At 43.7% G+C, this 15,255-nt stretch overlaps 1 protein-coding gene across 3 annotated transcripts in view; it reads left to right on the top strand.

Annotated features, from left to right (window-relative positions):
- Window positions 1-15,255, top strand: part of abat (4-aminobutyrate aminotransferase) — a 70,866-nt gene that overhangs the window by 25,798 nt on the left and 29,813 nt on the right. For all 3 annotated transcript variants that reach the window (XM_054736689.2, XM_070546955.1, XM_070546954.1), the window contains exon 5: window positions 7,993-8,110. In XM_054736689.2, the coding sequence (XP_054592664.1) occupies window positions 7,993-8,110 (118 nt within the window). The remainder of the gene's footprint in view (window positions 1-7,992; window positions 8,111-15,255) is intronic.

Genomic DNA, 15,255 nt, shown 5'->3' on the forward strand with positions numbered 1-15,255 from the left:
CGGAGCTACGGTATGGTCACAGACTAACCAGACCACTCTGGGACACCTTTGTAACAGGGTCCTGAATATTCTAGACAAAAAGGTAATTAGATAGTTATACTGATAATTGTAACATCAAATTACAGCCTTTTAAAATTCAGATTTTATTCATTTGAGCTTTTTTAAAAATTACTTGTAAGTGCATAAATGAAACGGCACCAAAACCTCTGTGGGACTAACAAGCTGCACCAGAGCAGCCTCGTGGAAAATGCGAGGTACTGTACCGTGAAACCACCTTTGCCCGGACTACTTTTGTCAGTGAGAGGTGCCTATCTCCAGCGGTCAATGGGCAATCAGGCGGAGTACACCCCTGGATAGAGAGCCAGTCCATCGCAGGGCATCCTCATTTTCAGACATAAAAAAACTCGTCACAAAAAACGCATGGGTGATGGACCCGTTTCTCATGAAAGAGGAGGATATGGAACATCTTCAGGATGAGGAGGAGCTCATGGATATCAAGTCAAGTTCTCTCAGTAAGTCATTCTACACTCAACAAAAATATAAACGTAACACCTTTGTTTCTGCTCCGATTTTTCATGAGATGGACTTAAAGATCTACAATTCATTCCAGGTACACAATATCACCATTTCTCTCAAACTTTGTTCACAAATCAGTCTAAATGTGTGATAGTGAGCACCTGTGCTTTGCTGAGATAATCCATCCCACCTCACAGGTGTGCCACATCAAGATGCTGATCTGACATCATGAGTAGTGCACAGGTGTACCTTATACTGCCCACAATAAAAGGCCACCCTGGAATGTGCAGTTGTCTCACAACAAAATGCCACAGATGCCACAAGCATTGAGGGAGCGTGCAATTGGCATGCTGGCAGCAGGAATACCAACCAGATCTGTTGCTCGTGCATTGAATGTTCATTTCTCCACCATAAGCCGTCTCCAAAGGCGTTTCAAGAGAATATTGCAGTACGTCCAACCGGCCTCACAACCGTAGACTACGTGTAACCACACCAGTCCCGGACCTCCACATCCAGCAGGTTCACCTCCCAAGATCGTCTGGGACCAGCCACTTAGACAGCTGCTGAAACAATGGTTGAAACAATTTCTGCACAAACTGTCAGAAACCATCTCAGGGAAGCTCAACTGCATGCTCGTCGTCTCATCGGGGTCTTGACCTGACTCCAGCTCGTCGCCGTAACAGACTTGAGTGGGCAAATGCTCACATTCGATGGCGTCTGGCACGTTGGCGAGGTGTTCTCTTCACGGATGAATCTCGGTTTACATTGTTCAGGGCAGATGGCACAGCGTGTGTGGCGTCGTGTGGGTGAGCGCTTTGCTGATGTCAGTGTTGTGGATCGAGTGGCCCATGGTGGTGGTGGGGTTATGGTATGGGCAGGCATCTGTTATGGACAAAGAACACAGGTGCATTTTATTGATGGCATTTTGAATGCACAGATACCGTGATGAGATCCTGAGGCCCATTGTTGTGCCGTACATCCATGAACATCACCTCATGTTTCAGCAAGATAATGCACGGCCCCATGTTGCAAAGATCTGTACACAGTTCTTGGAAGCTGAAAATGTCCCAGTTCTTGCATGGCCAGCACACTCACCGGACATGTCACCCGTTGAGCATGTTTGGGATGTGCTTGACCGGCATATACGACAGCGTGTACCAGTTCCCACTAATATCCAACAACTTCGCACAGCCATTGAAGAGGAGTGGACCAACATTCCACAGGCCACAATTGACAATCTGATAAACTCTATTAGAGGTGTGAATCTTCACTTGTCTCCCGATTCGATTACGATAACTGGGTCAACGATTCAATTTGATTCGATATCCCGATGCATCACGATTATTTCATATTGATTTGTTTTCATTGATAAATAGAAGATGTCAGATAATTGCTTTTTATTTTTTATTTATTTTATCAAAAACGTAATTGACACAACCTGCCATCCCTCAAAATCTCTCCATTCACAACAGGTTAGGACAAAACATTTTAAACATTTAAGAAGATTTAACAAAGTAAAACATCTGTTTCCTCATTCAACACCACGCCTCAGGCTGAGAAAAACACACTTTGCAAAAACTCACAAAATCTAAAAAAGTACTGAAAACCTACAGGACACATAATGTAATAATAAAATCCATAATGGGTTCATATATGAGTGTTTGATGTCTCTGAGCAGCTCTAGAGTCAAATATTTATGCCACAGTTCAAGGATGTCAGAAATAACACCAAATGAAATGTTTGACTTAGTTTGTTTTATTTGAACCCAGTGGTTCGTTTTTGGAATGTTGGAGAATGAGTCAAGTTCTGTTTGATGCAGAAAATAAAATATAAAACAAATTCTACACTTCCAATAATATTTAAGATGTGTGTTTTATTCTTTCTGATAATAACACCAGCAGAAGGCTGTGGGCTGGATTAGGATTAAATTACCCAGCTGATGGATCTCCTTCACTAACCAGCTAACTACAAACCTTTCCACTAACCTGTCCTGTGTGACCCTCACCATGTAACCCTCATGTCCATGCTGTCTGTGGAGGAGCAGACAGGAGACAAGACCTCCTGTAACTTAAAATGAACCAAAGCTTCCTCCCAGTTTCTCTTTCAGCTGAATTTAACATCAGTTTATCTTCATGAAACAAAAGAATAAAGTGGAACAAGAACTTCTATCTTCTATTTCTCTCTCCTTTTAACTTCTCCGTGTCCCTAAATAAAAGAGAGGTTACGCTGCAGCCGCCGTCATTGACCCCGCCCCCTCCCCAAGACCGGATCTCCCAGCATCACAGCACTCGGTCTGACTGAGCACTTTCAGGAGAAATAGTAATTAAATTATGAAAATAATAATGCGTGTTTGGAGCATCGGTTTGGAGGAACGTCCTCCGAGCCTCTCTCTTGTGTGAGCAGTGTCTCTCTCTCTCAGTCGCTGATCGAGCGAGCGGAGCGCGCCGCATGACAACCCGCTCAATTAACTTAATTCACGGCCCATATCCAACAGAACCGGTCGGGCTGATTCGGTTCCGGTTCGGTCTCAGGTTACAGCTCTAGCGCTCAGCCCTGCAGTACCACATTAAGGCGGAACCACTTGGTAAATGTGGAGGACGCTCAGTCTGACAGATTTGGATGCTGCGCTGGTGCCGTCATTAAAAAAACAAAACTACATTCCACTATAATCGATTATGGCGTACTCTTCTATGATGCAGAATCGTTTATGTCCGCCCCCCGATGCATCGATTATTTGATTATTTTCCTCAGCTCTAAACTCTATGCGAAGAAGATTTGTTGCACTGCATGAGGCAAATGGTGGTCACACCAGATACTGACTGGTTCTGAGTCCCCAGACCCCCAATAAAGCAAAAAACTGCACGTTCCAGGGTGGCCTTTTATTATGGGCAGTATAAGGTACAACTGTGCACTACTCATGATGTCAGGTCAGCATCTTGATGTGGCACACCTGTGAGGTGGGATGGATTATCTCAGCAAAGCAGAAATGCTCACTATCACACATTTAGACTGATTTGTGAACAATGTTTGCGAGAAATGGTAATATTGTGTATCTGGATCTTTAAGTCCATCTCATAAAAAATCGGAGCAGAAACAAAGGTCTTGCGTTTAGCGTGTATGATGAAGGTCTTGGATTGCAAAAGGACACGGGAGTTGCCCCGACACTCGCTTCCTACAACAACCAGGTCCATCCTGTCGTTCACAACAACGTACCTATCAGAGACCGTTTTCACAAAACACAACACGCTTGATGCGCCTTTGACTTTTGATGGGCTGTCACCAACATCATGCCCAACATCTCTTCCCTAGCTAATGACACACAAGCCCAAAGCTCACATTAGAGGCCACAATAGGGAGGTAATGAAGGCCACCTCAGACAGTTTAGATGAGTTCACAGATACCGTCACCTCCTACATCCACTTCTGTCGGGACAGCTTCATACCATCACACACCAGGGTGAGTTATAACAATGACAAAGCCTGGTTACCCCTAAACTCAAACAGCTGTGGTTAGAAAAGAGAGATGCATTTAAAAGGGGAGAAAAGACTCCTACAGAGACACTAAATACAGGTTCAGCAAAGAATTGGTCAAAGCAAAACACCAGCATCATGACAAAATGCAGCAGCAAATCTCTGAAAACGACCCAACCTCTGTGTGGAAAAGTTTCAGGAACATCAACAACTACAAACCCAGAATCCCCACCTCCACCGATAATCTGCTGTTGGCAAACAACCTAAACAATTTCTATTGTCAGTTTGATGAGCCATCAGGCAGGCCCCACTCCTCGTCCAGCCCCAACAATAGAGACAATGGTCAGCCACTCCCCACTAGAGAGCATTACCATCACTGTGGAATTTACCTTCATCACCCTCCCCCTCACTCCCCACCCTGATGGTGTGGCTCCTGCAACTCTAAAGCACTGTGCTGAAGAACTGGCCCCAGTGCTTACGAGCATCTTCAACTCCTCACATGAGGAATCTCATGTGCCTGCCTGCTTCAAGATCTCCACCATAGTCCCTGTACCCAAGAAACCAAGAATCACTGGATTGAATGACTACAGACCTAGCCTAGTGAACTAGACCAAATTCTTGCTTTGCAAAGTTTGGTCTAACAACGCTCCACTGGAACCTCTGCAGCCCCAACAGCATTCTGGCTGGCCAATCACAGCTCTTTAGAGGGGTTTCAAACACATAAAGAGCTGTGATTGGTCCATAATGGTGGGCCAATCATAGTGCTCTATCTGCTTAGTGAACAAATCACAGAGCTTTATCCGCTTTGTGGGCCAATCAGGGCACTCTATATGCCTGGTGGGTGGGATGATGCAACAGAGTGAAACAAGAGGATGTCACATTCATTGTCAAGTGGAATGCGGAGATCATTTGAAAGACAACGGTAGAACCCGCCCCACAACCGAGAGCCGTCAATGGAGTGTTGCCAGACTAAATAATACATTTATTTAGTCTGGCTTGCCAGGCTAATACAGACCTGTGGCTCTGACATCTGTGGTCATGAAGTCATTTGAGCACCTAGTTCTCCCCACCTCAAGACCCTCACAGTCCCCCTCCTGAACCCCCTGCAGTTTGCCTACAGAGCAAATAGGTCTGTAGATGACTCAATCAACATGGCTCTACAATTCATCCTGCAGCATCTGGACTCCCCAGGTACCTACGCCAGGATATTGTTCGTGGACTTCAGCTCTGCATTCAACACAATCCTGCCAGACCTCCTCCAAGACAAAATGTCCCAGATGAATGTGCCTGACCCCATCTGCAGGTGGATCACTGACTTCCTGACAGACAGGAAACAACAACTCAGGCTGGGGAAGAATGTCTTGGATCTACGGGCCATCAGCACCGGCTCACCACAGGGCTGTGTTCTTTCCCCTCTGCTCTTCTCTTTATACACCAACAGCTGTACCTCCAAGCATGAGTCTGTCAAACTAATTAAGTTTGCTGACGACACCACCATCATCGGACTCATCTCTGATGGGGATGAGTCTGCTTACAGAATGGAAGCTGAACGGCTGGTGTCCTGGTGCAGCCACAACAACCTGGTGCTAAACACCCAGAAGACAGCGGAGGTTGTTGTGGACTTTAGGCAACCCACCCCACCCACCTCCCCTTAATCCTGTCTGACACTCCCATCATGATGGTGGACTTATGTCGCTTCCTGGGCATCACCATCACCCAGGCCCTCCAATGGGAGCCCACCATCACCTCCACCATAAAAGGCCCAGCAGAGGATGTACTTCCTGAGGCAGCTGAAGAAATTCTACCTATCTGTACAGTCGATGAGGCAGTTCTACACCGCAGTCATCGAGTCCATCCTCACCTCCTCCATCACCGTGTGGTACGCTGGAGCTACCACCAGGGACAAGAAGAGGCTGCAGCGTGTCGTGCGCTCTGCAGAGAAGGTCATTGGCTGCAAACTCCCCTCCATACTGGATCTGTACACCTCCAGGACATTGAGGCGTGCAGGTCGGATAATAGCTGACTTGTGTCACCCTGGACACAGTCTCTTCGACTAGCTCCCATCTGGCATAAGGCTCAGATCCATTCGGACCAGAACCTCTCGCCACAAAAACAGTTTCTTCCCCTCTGCAGTTGGACTTTTGAACGAAAATCCTAGGGCAGCCCACTCAAGTCGATTGGTCCCAGTAATGTGACCCAAGGCCGTGCTTGAAAAACACTCAGATTAGTACCTACACGGGGTAGATAGCTGCTTCTCTAATTCTTGCCACTTTTTACATTAATAATTTTATCCTCAGTGTTTTATTACTTCCTATATTTGCTTATCTCTTAATTTATTTTCTTTCTTACCTACTGCACCAAATACCGCAGCAATTTCCTAATGTTGTGACTTGGCACACACATGGCAATAAAACCTTCTGATTCACTATTTGTATCTTTGTCACAGAACCAGTTTATGTGTCAAACATTCATTAAAATTAGGACTGGTTGATTAATCAGTGTTTACAGGAAGTCATCTTTAATCATCCTTTGTGTATTCATTCTCTGTATCTCTTCTGATTGCATCAGTTGACTTCTTTTAACACAGGAAAGGGTTGTTTTACCTTTCTTGCTGACAGTTTCAACCACTCCTGCGGTTTTCATCAGATCTAGCCGCTAATGACAGTATCATTTCCTTCTCCATTTGTTAGTGGCTAGCTCTGAAGAGGACCGCAGGAGTGGTCAAAACTGTCAGCAAGAAAGGTAAAACAGTCCTTTTGTAGAGAAATAACTTCATGAGATGCACCATCTTGTTTTCATGGGGTCTTCTTAAACAGATTAGTGACAGAAAGCAGCTGTAAGCAAAGACCGTTATTGAAGAAAGTAAAAATAAACAAACAACATACAAAAATGGATGCCTTGAGAAAACGTTCAAAAAACATCATTAACTATCTCTCACCTAATGTCTCCACTGTAATTTCCAACCTTGGAGTTAAAATAGACCAGGCTCTGAAGATGGATGCTCAGGTCAATAACACAGTTAAATCATGTTTTTACCACCTCAGGCGTATCTCTAAACTTAAGCACATCCTGAGTGTCCGTCTTCTCAAATCAGTAGTCCACACTTTCATCACTTCACGGCTGGATTACTCCAACTCCTGCTTATACGGCATCAGTAAAGCAGCTCAATCTAGACTTCAGCTAGTCCAGAATTCAGCAGCTAGGTTCCTGACTGGAGTTGACAGAAGACAGCACATTACACCAATTCTAAAATCTCTCCACTGGTTGCCCGTTCATCTCAGGATCAATTTCAAAATCATGCTGCTCACTTATAAATCCCTGAACAGTCAAGCTCCTCCATATCTGTGTCAACTCGTCCATTACTACAATCCGCCTCGTGCTCTCAGGTCTGAGGATAAGCTCCTCCTAGCTCTTCCAAACGCACGTCTGAAAAGCCGTGGAGAAAGGGCTTTCTCTGTCTGTGCTCCCAAGCTGTGGAATGCATTACCACTACTAGTGAGGCAAGCACCAACAATTAGCATTTTTAAATCTCGCATGAAAACTCACTACTTCAACCTTGCATATAATACATAGTCATGGACCACTTTCGACATCTGCATTCTTTCTACAATAGAATGCACAATAATTAACATCTGTATTACTGTGGTTCTTTCATATGTTTTTATCTGTTGTTTCACATTCCTTTGTGTTTTTAGTGTTTTACGACTGTTAGTTCGAGTATTTTCTTGTTTTCATTTTTTCTTATAAACTATGCTTTAAATGTCATTCTGAACGTGTTAATTAACTGTAATCTTTTAATGTACAGCGCCTTGTCTGGTTGTAATGCCATGTTGAATGCGCTTTATAAATAAAATGGTATGGTATGGTATGGTAAACTAGTTCCTCTACTGGTGAGTCTCATTTCCAGCGTTATGTGGTCGGTGATGTGTTTAGTTTATGATAGTTTTTTCTCTGCTGTTTGGACTGCAGTAAGATTATTGTCAATCCAGGTCATGTTTCCTTACAGAACGTTGGTGCTGTTAATTTCTTCTGTAACTATGACGACAGCAGAGGAAACTACTTGGTGGATGTAGACGGCAACCGCATGCTGGACCTCTACACCCAGATCTCCTCCATTCCTATTGGTAAGTGGCTGTTCCCAGTCTGTGACTTGTTTCTTTCCTGTTTAAGATGTTTCCTAGCCTAGTGAACTAGAACAAATTCTTGCTTTGCAAAATTTGGTCTAGGAACGCTCCACTGGAACCTCTGCAGCCCCAACAGCATTCTGGCTGGCCAATCACAGCTCTCTAGAGGGGTTTCAAACACATAAAGAGCTGTGATTGGTCCATAATGGTGGGCCAGTCATAGTGCTCTATCTGCTTAGTGAACAAATCACAGAGCTTTATCCACTTTGTGGGCCAATCAGGGCACTCTATATGCCTGGTGGGTGGGATGATGCAACAGAGTGAAACAAGAGGATGTCACATTCATTGTCCAGTAGCGTGCTGAGATCATTTGAAAGACAACGGTAGAACCCGCCCCACAACCAAGAGCCGTCAATGGAGCGTTGCCAGACTAAATAATACATTTATTTAGTCTGGCTTGCCAGGCTAGATGTTTCCAACATTGGGTTGGAACATGTATGTATTGCCTTGTTCTAGGAGGTTGTGGTTCAAGCCAAAACTCTGCAATCATTCAATTCCAATCACTCTCCCTGGAACAGTCTGTGGAGCAATGCCCAGTAAAAATCTTTGCAGATCCAAATCCACCTTTGCATTAACAAATCTTTTTGTTTAGTTCCCAAGTATTGTTTAAGTTTAGGACCATCCCAGAATATGTAGCCTCCTACCTGACCACAACCTCTCAAGCACACATCAGACCTTTTGGTACAGTTTGAAATCAACAAGGGCACTTGAAAGTGACTCATTTTTACTTTTCATTCAAATGTATATCTTATCCTTGACCTCTTCAAAGATACTTTATTAATTCCAGAGGGAAATTAGAGTTTCAGTACACACAATCACACAAGATCAGACAAACATACATACATAGACACATGACAAGAATTGGTGACTGTGGTCATTTGCAACCCTGAGTCGCGCTACCTTAATAGTGATCAGAGGGTTTGTATACGAGGGTTTGTATGGAGGAAAAAAAGGCACTTCAGAGTTACCCTCCACAGGGAGGGCAGCTTTGCTATGCAAAAAACACCTCAGACAGATATGCAACAGACTTCAGACATCACACAACACAAGTGTCCACTAGGTGGAGAGGTAGGGTCGAGGACTCTCCAAACATCAGTGCATGCAGCCGCGATAAGCAGCGCTCGTCACCTCCGTTTGGACAGGGGAAGGAGGTAGTTGGGTTTAGAAAGCACAGTGACTCCTGGAAATGGTTCCACGACCTTCACCGGTCGCAGTCCCGCCCAGGCTGGGATAGGGAGACAGAGTTGCCATGGCGACAGCAGCATTCTACATTTCTTCTCGGGGGGTTCGTTTCAGCCTCACAGGCTCAAGGGCACCAGATTCAGATAAGAAATTGTTTTGGGGCCAGACAGAGATAATTTCCTCTCTGTTTTAAAGTTCTGTTGGTCTCCAACCTCTCAAAATCCAATAATGGCGTAAATTAATCTATCCCAATCCATGCTGATTTGTCCACTCGCTCCTTGATCGCATCCATCTTTTGTGCCAGAATCTGAATCTCAGCCAAAGTTCCAAGCTTACGACTCATCTCGACAATTATATGAGTTTATGCGTTCACAACGCGGTGTAATCCATCCCTGAGCTCCGGGAAAGAGCCAATATTCCCCGACAGCTCGTTAATTTTCCGGTAAGCCAGGTAACCTCCCAGGCCAAAAAGCAGGAAACCTGACACCAACACCACGAATATCCAGACGTCTTCAGAATCCTCTACAGACAGTTGAGAGACGCAGATCAGGTTCCACTGTTTCCAGGAGTCCATGATATGCCCAGCTGGCTCTATCCCAGAGGGGCATCCGGGAGCCCCTTCTCCCATTCTCATCGTTGAGAAAATTTTGTCAATCGCGTTGAGAGACCAACTGACCAGATCCATTTTTAATAATTTCCAGTTTCCAGAAAAAATGCAGAAGCGCCGTACACCCAAAGACAGACAAAGAGCCTTGGGGATAAGATAGGGAGGAGAGGAGGAAAAAAAGCGTTGATACTCTCCCAAGAGCCGGAAGAAGAAGACAGACCTTCCCAAACACATTTTAATAACATTCCATCAATTTTTAAAAATTATTTGTGGGAGCTGAGTTGGTAGGATTGGAACAAGAGTAAAAATCTTGGCAGAACATTCATGCAAATTACTGCTTTTTTCCCAATTATTGTTAATCTCAATAAACCATCATTGATCTTCTTTTGTAATTTCTCGTAATTGGCTACAGATAATTATGATATCTCTTGTGTAATAAACCTGCCAAGGAATGCAGGGACCTTCCTGCCTGATCCACTCTCGTTTTTGGTCTTTGGTTCCAGCTCCAGAGCTTCTGGGTGTCTGTGACAGAAGGCTTGTTGTTGTTACCTGGAGTAACTGAATGTATTCAGCTTGGCAGAGGGCCTGATTCTCCGACTGGGGTGATTAAGAGCTGTAGCTCTCAGCTTCAAGATATGAAAAACAGCTTTTCTTAGAAAATGTCATAAAAACAGAAGTCTCTGTTTGAGTGTTAGTTTTCCAGTGACCTACCTCCCATCCTACTTCTCACAGCCAACATGTAGATTTTATGTGTCTGGTAAGGCGTGTCACTGTCTCTGATAACAAACCCAACCCTCTGCCTCCATCAACGCTTTTAGTTATAAAAATGAGTATGTTATTCTCAACCCCACTTTTGTTTTATGGAACCAGCGAGCCATTTCAATTTAAACAAACATAAATTCATAAGAAACATGGTGTTGAGAACTAGGCTGTTCTTTTTGGGATGGATGTTCTTCGTTCTTTTCTTAGCAGGACATTTGCCTTCCAGAATTCAAATGACTTGCATGAAAAACAACATTTGCATAAAAGTGCAGCCTCCTCCAGCTCTGCTTCCTGTCTCTCTGTCTGTGTTTTTCACAGCAGCATATTGAGTCATTTTAATGAAGATGTTTATTTTCTTTCAAATTTCAGAAATCAAGAATCTGGAACGTTATTCAGCTTGTTGATTGTAAATGTGCAGTTTAAAGAAGCTCAGTTGCATTTGATTCAGTTAAGTTTATTTATACACCACCACTCACAAGTCGTCTCAAGGCACTTCACAAAGGGAACGCTCCACCGATCCTACTCATCAGTGCATTTAGTTCAGTCTATTATGCCTGTTATTTAAAGTTTTTTTATTTTACATGGACACCATGGGAGCAGAATGTTCAGTGTGCCAGCCGTTGGCTCCCTCCAGGAGGCTACCACAGCTCAGCAGAACACCGTTGTAGCTTCCTCTGGGGAGAAAAACCGAGAGAAAATAAAGTTAACAGCTGAAGGAAAATGAAATAACGCAATTAGAGCGTAGTAGCAGGCACAAAAAAGTAGCGGAGTGTGAAAAGTGGTCAGTATGTCCTCCAGCCAGGGCCGTTGCTAGCTATTTTGGTGCCCTAAGCACAAAGTCTTCGTGGTGCCCCCCCCCCCCCCCACACACACACACACACAGAAAAAGCAACACAATCACTGGCATATGACATGACTAAATTCAAAACTATTTAACCTTTATTAATACTAGAGAGACACAATGTACACATTTTATACACAACTAGAGAATTCTGAATATGAAGGGAGGAGGTTATCATAATGGACTTTTTTCTTCAAATTATACCATCAGCAGCTGATGTTCCTCTTGGCCCGTAAATGTTTATGAAATATATATATTAACATAGAGCAAATACCTAATTTGAAAATAGGTTTGTCTAATTTTTCATATTAAATCTCAGTTACATAGCCTATAGGCCACATAGGCTATTTAATAATGGTATAAATCATGTACATAGTTAACTCGTGATTAATCACAAACAGCCGCTTATTTTTAAAAAAATTCTTACTTTACCTTGATGGTGTTTTTGTCCTTCCTGTTTTTGTGATATTTATCAAGTATTTGGGTGGACAAATATGATTCATTTGTTTATTTCTGTTACAAAACAGCACAGATGGGCCTATCTGACCTCACAGAGGAAACTTTATTTTACTTGAGAAAGATGTTTTGAGATGAACTTATTAAAACAAAAAAAATCTTCAAACTCTTCAAGGTCTATTTTTAGATGAACAACCTTTAACACTGTTCAGACTTATTTGTTGATCCAAGTCACATGAACAGGCTGAATAAAAGGATTTTTCCCTTTGTTGCATTTAACTATTTCTTCTTTAAAGAAGTGCTGATTCAGAAGAGAATAATTGCATTTAGGAAGATGATGATTTGCTACGTTTTTTCTCCAGCAGTAAAAAAGCTCTAAAGCTTCTCTGAGTTTCTCTCCCTCTCAGCCTCTCTCACTCAGCTACTAATGAATGCCCAGTAGGCAGGGCCAAATTAACACTTTGTTGTACCCTGGGCAACAATTTTCAATGGCCCCATCATCACGACTCAAGGATCACCATAATATGGTCACATACAGAATATTTTACTGTAATATGCAGTAAATATACTCAATACTTGAATACCTGACATCACATAACCCGCTCAGGGTAACCTTTGACCCACCTCATGTGGACTGGCCAATGAGGAGAGGGTCTTAACTTGAGGTCTCTCTTCATTGGTCAGTCTGCATGAGACTGACTCTCAACTGACGTTCAGTCGTAGGCAGCGAAGCGTCTCTGTGCAGCGCAAAAGCCCGGGTGGACAGTTTGTTTAATGTAGGGTGACCATATTTCCATTTCCAAACAAGAGGACAGGGGATCTGTGCCTATGACGTCACACTATGGCAACGCCACACAAACCACGTTGGGACCCATTTTTTTTGTAAGAACTAAATTAATATCAGATTCTGCCAATAAAAGGGCTCTAAAACAATTCATATGTAAATATTTAGCATATTTACTGCAAAATCTCATTTTTCTGCTTTAGTGCTGCAACAAGATTGTATTAATAATAAATTATTATACCTTTTGTTTTACTACAGCATCGGTAAGCTTCCTGTGCACAGATTATTAAGGATGCTTGTTTCAGCTGTGAGATTAGACGATAGGATCAATGAAAACATAAGTTGTCACAAACTCCATGGAAACTTTCAGAGAATCCACAAATAGTGGCTTTCACATGGTTTGTTACTTTTAGCAAGTTTAGAAAAGAAGCAGATGAGACAACATGTCTGATAATTTAGTTTTTCATTTGATAATATTAGAACATGTCAGTAATGTCTGAGGGGATTTTATAAACACTGTATAACTAACACTCCTGGAGAGAATTACACAGAGGCCTCTGGGGAGCCCAGTTTTGGGGTGGTGGTGGGGTGTGTGTGTGTGTGTGTGTGGGGGGGGGGGGGCATTTTGCCTTGAAACGGCCCTGGGTGTGTGACTGAGGCCCTGTCCACACATAGCCGGGGATCTGCCAAAACGTAGATATTTTCTACGTTTTGGCCTGTCATCCACACGAAAACGAGTTTTTTCACACGAAAACGGATCTTTTTAAAAACTCCGGCCAAAGTGAAGATCTGCGTTTTCTTCGTTTTGGGTGTCTGCATGTGGACGGACAAAACCGGAGTTTTAAGGTCCGCAACGTCACTTTCCGCGACAAAGCAATGCTGACATCACGTGTGCGACCTGTGTTTACACTAGCCGGCATCATGGAAGCCCTCAGAGCTGCGCTCTGTCACTACCCGATCCATCAATTGTCCAAGCGCTTTCTGCTTGTTTGTGTTTGCAAGCGGAATTACTGCTCCTTGCGGAAGACCACAGACGAAGGACGAGGTTAAGAACGGGGGAAGTACTGCCGCCTACAGGTCTGGCATGTCCTTAACAACGTATTTATCCAGGTACGTGTGGACAGAGTTTGTTTTTAAAACGCGGTGGTGTGGATGCAAGTTTTTGGAGGGGCGGATTTTCGTTTTTTAAAAAACCCGGCTACATGTGGACTAGGCCTGAGTTTTGAAGGTGATCTGAATTGTATCAGATGTATAAATATTACATGTGTATAACTTATTGTTTTATACAGGTAAAAACGTGTAGTGGAGATAAATCTACCTACATTTTACTTTTCAACACTTTCTTTTGTTTTGTTTTTATTGAACTATTTTCTTGTCCTGTCCTGTCTCTCATCTTCATGCATCTCCTCTAAACTCTCCAGAAAAACTGCTGCCTGGATTCTTACTTTTTCACCTCATCAGTTACTTCTGAGCATATCAAAGGGATCTCCTGACTGCAAAGCGGAGAGCGCGTTTCGATGCTGCATCAGTGAGGTGAAATCACCGCAGCACAGGTGATGAGCTCCGCAGCGGCAGAGCGCTACAGACACAAATAAGACAGAAAGTAGAGAACATGTGCGGACATGAACGATCGTGGGTTAATTATAGTTTTTTGGTTGCGCCACTTTGAGAATGGACCGTGCGCTGGACGCAGCAGCCTGGAGCGCTGCGCAATAACGCGCTGTGCCGCTCTGTGCTCTCTGCTCAAAAGAGTCCATAAATGATGTAATATAGGTAGAAAACTTTTTTCCAGCTCCCCTGGATGTGTAGGATATTCAGCTCCCCCATAATTCGATCCCTGCTCCTGGATGAAAAGCCAGACATTTTCATCAATACAAGAACCAGTCCGGACGTCCCGAACAGAGTGAAAAGTGGACACGGTCCATCTCCTTTCCTTTTTGTATTGTTTTCTCTCTGTAAACATGCTGTTAACTTGCTTTGCACATCTTCTAACTGAAATCTGTCTGTATCATATATATATTATTTTTCTCATAAGCTTGCGTTTGGTGCCCCTCCCCCGGCGTGGTACCCTACGCGCTATGCGTGGTGTGCGTGTGCGGAGCGCCGGCGCTGCCTCCAGCAGTCTAAGTCCATAACAGCATAACTACAGCGATAACTCTGAATAGCCTAGCCTCTTAGAAGGAGGCATGCGGGATAGGGGTGGACCGATATATTGGTCGGCCAATATCAGGCAGAAGTTTACCATATTCAGGGTACATGCAGGAATCTCAAAATTAAATTTAAGACTTTTTCGGGGGGGGGGGGGGGGGGGGGGGGGGGGCGCTAGTGAGCCAGCAATGGAATAAGACGCATAGTACGGAGCTCCTGCCTAAACTCTCCTAAAACTCTGTTTCATTTTGCTCGTGAGGCATATCCGGCGGGTGTACAAATTTGTAACCTCTATAGACAGTAAT

Source organism: Nothobranchius furzeri, chromosome 18 (assembly GCF_043380555.1).
Source record: "Nothobranchius furzeri strain GRZ-AD chromosome 18, NfurGRZ-RIMD1, whole genome shotgun sequence".
In the NCBI taxonomy this organism is placed as follows: Eukaryota; Metazoa; Chordata; class Actinopteri; order Cyprinodontiformes; family Nothobranchiidae; genus Nothobranchius; species Nothobranchius furzeri.